A 6,825-nucleotide genomic window follows, 5' to 3' on the forward strand; every position below is an offset into this window, starting at 1 on the left:
GTCTCATTGTCAGAGTATTGGTCAACGTTTGTGTGAGACCTGGGAACAAAACACAATATTTGGGGGTGAAGGGGGAGGGAAATAGGTTGAAAATTGTTATGACGTGTTTTATTTTATGTATGAATTGTGTCATTATCTTACCAGGGTCCAGTGTGAATATGAGAAAGGAGGATGTATAAACTGGGATTGCCCTTTCCACAGTGGGGAACCTGTACATAAATCTCAGTCAGTCAGGGTCCATGAAAAGTCTTTGGCTGTACCATCACCCCTGCTTCAGATATTTTATTTTCTGGCTGATCTCAAACTTACTGTATGACTGAGGTTGAATGAATTTCTCATTCCACTGCCCAACAAATGTTGTGATTAGAGGCCAACATCCCTTGAGTGAGCCTTTACTCTACTCTTTAGTAGTTCCTGGTGACATTCTGCCCTAAATGCATATTTAATTGGCTTCCTTTTGGAAACCTTGTTTCCTCAGAGGACATTTTATCCTGCTTGCATTTATTGCCACCATAGGTCTGTCTCTGTCTCTGATTCTGTCTGTATCTAAATCTGTCTGTCTCTGCTTATCTCTGTCTCTCTCCTTCTCTGTCTCTAAATCTATCTCTCTCTGTCTCTTTTTTTGTCTTTCTCTGTCTCAGTCTCTCTCTTCTTAATTTTTTAAGGAAGAGTTTCTCTGGGTAGCCCTGGCTGTGCTGGAACTTCCACTATAGACCAAGCTGGCCTCAAACTCAGAGACAGAACTGCTTCTGCCTCCCTAGTGTTGGGAATAAAGGCCTGAGCCATCGCTGCCCAGGCTCTTATCCAGCTTCTTTGGCCTCTGCAAAGATACTGGTCCTGCAACTGCTCTTGGTATAAGCCAAAGACAAGAAAGCATTATACTATGCTAGACTTGACCAATACATTTTCTATTGAAAAGTTTCTTATCAATATTTTTGTCTCAGGTAGGACCTGGTGTACCTTAGACTGCCCTTGAACTTGCTGTATAGTTAACAATGACCTTGAGAGCTCACTGCTCTGGAGCAACAGCAGAACTCACTGAGGATCTGAGCCCATTTCCAAACACACATGTAAGACCTCCACTGTCTGTAGGTTTACTCGAGGAGATCCTATACCCTTTTCTGCCTCTAAGTGCAAGACAGCTGCATACATGCATTGCAGGCATTCACATGTATAAATATTGGCGGGAAAACACTGGCAAAAGCATGTTTTTTAATTTTTCAGTAAATGTTTTTTTCTTTTATTTAAGGAACATATAATCCAACAATAAGGAAGGAATATTTTTAATTTTTTTAAACAATCCCACTATATAAACCAATAATATGAAACTACTACAAATAGGCCTGCTTAATTTCCCCAAATACACTAACAAACCTCTTCCTTTCTATAAAGGCCTGGATAAGTCAAGGGGGTGAAAGATGTTTTATAGAGTCAGGGTGTATCTCCTCCAACTCGTCAAAGTCTTCAAGGATCCTTTGCCAGAGCTCCTCTGCAGATGGACCTGAATCTTGAGCATCCTTTGGACCTTGGATGGCAACTACCATGGCTACTGGAGGTTCAGCTACCGCTAGGCCAGTCTGGACTTTGAACTGCTACTGGCTGGCCAGTCCCCAGCTGTAACAGGAACACAGCCATCAACCAGGGTTTCTTGCTGACTACACCTGTCATCATCACAGGCCTGATAATGAGGAAGAGTGGATTCCTGGCTGTAGTTTGGGAATGGAATCCTCACCAAATGTACCTGAACACATGGACTCTCCATTGTCAGAGTCAACAACAGGTATGGAACCAGGAAAATGGGTTGAGTCAGAAACAGCTTTAGAACTTCCATTTACCTCTGGAAAACCTGGAATATTCTGGAGATTCGTCTGCTTGTACTTACCTTGGTTGTTCTTGAACCAGGTCTGAAAAACAACGGAGACATCAGAAGAATACCTGTTTTCCCCTAACTGGACCACAAGGCGAAGCTTTGGGATATAAGGTGTTTCTATAGCAATACTGTTTGAGTCAGAAACAAAAAAGTCTGAGACTCAAGATCCCTAGGAGATTGTAGTAAAGTAGAATGTGTATGACTTGACACCAAAAGACTGGAGAGATTGAGCTAGTGTGTCCTGTGTGTTAGTAGGAGCTCTGATGTCTTGGCCTCTGAGACCTAGCGGGGGAATAATGTTCATCCATATTGGTATCTGGTTGATGGAGAATGTGAGGCCCAGCATTGGATGCATGAATATCCACCACCCAAAACTGTCCACACTGCCCTAAACATTTAAGAAGATCAGATTTCAGCCGGGCGGTGGTGGTGCACGCCTTTAATCCCAGCACTTGGGAGGCAGATCAGGCGGATTTCTGAGTTTGAGGCCAACCTGGTCTACAGAGTGAGTTCCAGGACAGCCTCGGCTACACAGAGAAACCCTGTCTTGAAAAACCACAAAAAAAAAAAAAAAAAAAAAAAAAAAAAAAATCAGATTTCAAGTGCCTGATGGGAAAGGGGATATTATTGTCCTTGGATTGAGGGGAAAGAGGCAGACCTTGATCTTCATCTTTGTCATACCAACAAAGATGCCAGCTCCTGAAGTTTCTTCTGGTTTGGTTACTAGCACTTGTCAAAATGTTCTTGCAACAGGAGCTGTTTTTCTTTGGTGTACACAGTGTGTTAAAAATGTGAGTAGCCGGGCAGTGATGGCATACGCCTTTAATCCCAGCACTTGGGAGGCAGAGGCAGGCGGATTTCTGAGTTCGAGGCCAGCCTGGACTACAGAGTGAGTTCCAGGACAGCCAGGGCTACACAGAGAAACCCTGTCTTGAAAAACAACAACAACAACAAAAAAACATAGATGGATAAACCAAAATATTCCAAGGCAAAAACCAAATTCAAATTCAAACAGTATCAATCTACCAATCCAGCCCTACATCGGATTCTAGAAGGAAAACTCCATCACAAGGAGGGTACCTACACCAAAGAAAAACCAAGATATTAGTCATCTCACAACAAAGCCAAAAGGAGAAAACCACATGCACACAACACCACCTACAAAAAAAAAAAAAAACTAACAATCATCTGTCTTTGTATCTCTCAATATTAATGGACTCAGTTCACCTATAAAAAGACATAAGCTAACAGACTGGATACACAAACAGAATCCAGCATTTTCCTGCATACAAGAAACCCACCTCAATAAAAAAATACAGTCACTACCTCAGAGGAATAGGCTGGAAAAAGGTCTTCCAAGAAACAAGCTGGAGTTGCCATCCTAATATCCATTAAAATAGACTCTCAACCAATAGTTATCAAGTGCAGTGAAGAAGGACACTTCATATTCATCAAAGGAAAAAATCCACGAAGAGAAAGTCTCAATCTGAACATCTATGCTCCAAATACAAGGGCACCCACATTCATAAAAGAAACTTTGCTAAAGCTCAAACACACATTGGACCCTATACAATAATAACAGGAGATTTTAACACCCCACTTTCATCAATTGACAGGTCATTGAAACAGAAACTAAACAGAGACACAGTGAAACTAATAGAGGTTGTGAACCACATAGATTCGATGGATATCTACAGAACATTTCACCCTACCACAAAAGAATGCACATTCTTCTCAGCCCCTCATGGTACCTTCTCCAAAATCTACCATATAATTGGTCACAAAATAAATCTCTACCAATACAAGAACATTGAAATAATCCAATGCATCCTATCAGCTCTCCATGGCGTACTGCTGGTCTTCAACAACAGCAGAAACAACAGAAAGCCACATATACATGGAAACTGAACAACTCTCTACTCAGTAATAACTTGGTCAGGGAAGAAATAAAAAAAGAAAAATTTTCCTGGAATTCAATAAAAACGAAGACACACCAAACCCAAATTTATGGGACTCAATGAAAGCAGTGCTAAGAGGAAAATTCATAGCCCTAAATGCCCCGGTAAAGAAATTAGAAAGATCCTACACTAGTAATTTAACAGCACAACTGAGAGCTCTAGAACCAAAAGAAGCAAAGACACTCAAAAGGAGTAGAAGGCAGGAAATAGTCAAAGTCAGGGCAGAAATAAAATAAATAGAAACAAAGAGAAAGATACAAAGAATCAACAAAACCAAAAGCTGGTTCTTTGAGAGAATCAATAAAATAGATAAACTTCTAGACAAACTAACTAAAGGGCACAGAGACAGTATCCAAATTAACAAAATCAGAAATGAAAAGGGAGACATAACAACAGAAACTGAGGAAATTCAAAAAAAATGTATTAAAAGAATTTTACAGTAACAATGTTCTCCTTTATTTAATGAACATTAATCTAACAATAAAGAATGAATACCTAAACTGACTTTGAAACAATCCCACTATATAAACCACAGTGGTATGAAACTTCTACAGATAGGCCTGGATAATTTCCACAAATGCTGGTTTAAGGATGTACATTAACACTTCTTCATGGCTGTAAAGGCCTGGATTGGTCAAGGGGCTGAGAGGTGTTACTTTCAGTCTTGAAGGTATGAAAAACTAAGCCAGTCATCTGAATTATCAAAATCATCAAGGATCCTTTGCCAGAGCTCCTCTGCAGATGGACCTGGACTCTGAGCATCCTCTGTGACTTGGGCAGCAGCTGCCAGGCCAACTGGAGCTTCGGCTACTGCTAGGTAGGTCTGGACGTCAACTGCTGTGGATGGACCAGAGTCCCCAGCTATAACAGGCAGATATTCTTGCTGACTAAACCTGGAACCATCACAAGCCTGGTCATGATGGAGAAAAGATTCCTGGCTGCCGTTGAGTTTGGGAATGGAATCCTCACCAAATGTGCGTGAACACATGGACTGTCTATTGGCAGAAGCAACAACAGATAAAGAATCAGGAAAATGGGTTGCCTCAGAAACAACTTCAGAGCTTCCATTGCTCTCTGGCAATGCTGCTGGGACATTCTGGAGATTCTTCCTCTTTAACATAGCCCGGTAGTTCTTGAACCAGATCTGAAAAACAAAGGAGACATCAGAGGAATACCTGTTTGCCCCCAACTGGTAACTAATGAAGCTTCTGGATGGAAAAGCAGTAAAGCATGAGTCAGCAACAGAGAAGTCCAAGTGTCTAGATCCCTAAGACATTGTAGTAAGCTAGAATGTGTATGACCTGACAACAAAAGTAAAGAAAGATTCAGTTAGTATGTCCTGTGTTTGTACTATGGGCTCTGAGGTCTAAGTCTCTGAGACCCTGCAAGAGAATAATATTCATCCATGCTGGTACCCGGGGTGAAGCAGAATGTGGGGTTCAGCCCTGGATGCATGTATATTCACCTTCCACAACTGTCCAAACTGTCCTAAGCATTTAAGACCACAGAGCAACTCAGGTGTCTGAGGAGGTGGGTGGTGGATACCGTGGCTATCAGAGACAGGGAAAAGAGAGAGGCTGACCTGGATCTCATTCGCTGTCACACCAACCAATAATGCCAGCGCCATGCGTTGCTCCCGTTTTGGGTGTGTGGCACAGTGATGAAAATGGTTTTGCAACAGGCGTTTTTGTTTTGGGGAGTATACAGTGCGTGCTTTCCGATGCTTCTTTGGAGCCAAGGGGCTGGTTTGTCGGTCACCATATTCAGCAGACAGCACCATAGGTCTTAGAGAACGCTGGCGTCTAGATCTCAGTGAGGATCTTGAAGGTATCTGATGACTTGGACACACTAAGAGGCTTCTCAGAGTTGGTAAACCTGGGTCCATTACAGGACCTGGTTGCATTTGTATACTTGATTGTCTTGATGGACTTTGGGACTCTTGCTGACCTAAGTCCCTTTTAAGGACTGAAAGACTTGATTGCATTGGACTTCTTGGGGTCACTAGGGGACACTGACACTCTTGGAAAGGAAAATTCTTTGCAGGCTCTTGAGGCATTTGGAAACTGGTTTCTATGGGTGCATTTGAAGACATTTGGAATTTTGAATGCAAGGAGGGACCTTGGGGCATATGTGGGCTCTGAACTTTTTGGAGCATGTTCCTACAGGAGAACCTGGAGAAAAGGAAACATATCAGAAAAGCTCCAGAGACCACCCATCATGTCTACCCAGCACATGCTTTAGAATTCTTATAGAGCAGGCATCAGTCAAGAGCCTCAAGCTTTCTGACCACCTGCCTCTGTCTCCAATGCCTAACAGTATTCTCAACATTGCAATAAACATGCAAATAGCTCCTGTATTAATATGACTTTGCCATCCCAGGGAGGCTGGCAATTGGATGTCCTCCCCTAATGTTTAAAAGTCCTAGATCCCTGGAGGGGTTGAGGTGGGAGTAGGTGGGTGAGTGGAGCATGGGGGGAGGGGGCCCTCTCAGAGTCAAAGGTGAGGAGGGATGAAGAACTCCGAGAGGGTGGACCTGGACAAGAGGGCAACATTTGGAGTGCAAATAAATAAAATAATTTAATTTTTTAAAAGTCACAGATCCTCTTCCTTTCTGATAGACTCTTTGACTTCAACCAAGGAGTGAAGAGCCACGGAAGAGGAAACATACAAGTGACCCCATCCCACCCTCATCTACACAAGAGCACTCATGGTCTAATTACCCTGGAAATCATAAGGCTCTTACACATAGCACAGACCCACCCTGGTATTGAAACACTACTCCAAGGACTTGGCTTTCGTTGAATCTCCACCCAAGACCCTTCCAGCAGCCCCTCCTTTCAACCTGCCACACTCAGGAAACATTCCCGACCTGTGGCCACACTCAGTCTGCAGCCCCACCTATAGAAACCTGGTCAGATGGATGACACCTTTTTTGTCTTTTAATGTTTTGAGACAGGGTTACTGTATAAACTCCCTAGATGTCCTATAACTCAACTT

At 42.6% G+C, this 6,825-nt stretch overlaps 1 protein-coding gene and 1 pseudogene across 1 annotated transcript; both read right to left on the minus strand.

The window, feature by feature from the left end:
* Positions 1-1,403: 1,403 nt before the first annotated feature.
* On the minus strand, positions 1,404-2,650 carry LOC143440254 (oocyte-specific homeobox protein 5-like; annotated as a pseudogene).
* A 1,836-nt stretch (positions 2,651-4,486) lies between these two features.
* On the minus strand, positions 4,487-5,956 carry LOC143440305 (oocyte-specific homeobox protein 6-like). Its single transcript, XM_076926966.1, has 3 exons — positions 5,730-5,956; positions 5,411-5,612; positions 4,487-4,972 (listed from the first exon to the last, which is right to left on the minus strand). Exons 1-3 carry the CDS (start codon positions 5,954-5,956, stop codon positions 4,487-4,489), a joined length of 915 nt encoding a protein of 304 aa, XP_076783081.1.
* Between the last annotated feature and the right edge of the window lie 869 nt (positions 5,957-6,825).

Source organism: Arvicanthis niloticus, chromosome 29, assembly GCF_011762505.2.
Source record: "Arvicanthis niloticus isolate mArvNil1 chromosome 29, mArvNil1.pat.X, whole genome shotgun sequence".
In the NCBI taxonomy this organism is placed as follows: domain Eukaryota; kingdom Metazoa; phylum Chordata; class Mammalia; order Rodentia; family Muridae; genus Arvicanthis; species Arvicanthis niloticus.

Excerpts from the sequence above, each read along its gene's own strand:
- LOC143440305 (XM_076926966.1), bottom strand. The coding sequence starts at position 5,956 with ATGCCCCAAGGTCCCTCCTTGCATTCAAAATTCCAAATGTCTTCAAAT. Across the intron at positions 5,613-5,729 it reads AGACAATCAAGTATACAAAT|ACCTATGGTGCTGTCTGCTG; the intron begins GCAACCAGGTCC and ends GCGTTCTCTAAG. Across the intron at positions 4,973-5,410 it reads TGACAGCGAATGAGATCCAG|ATCTGGTTCAAGAACTACCG; the intron begins GTCAGCCTCTCT and ends TTTGTTTTTCAG.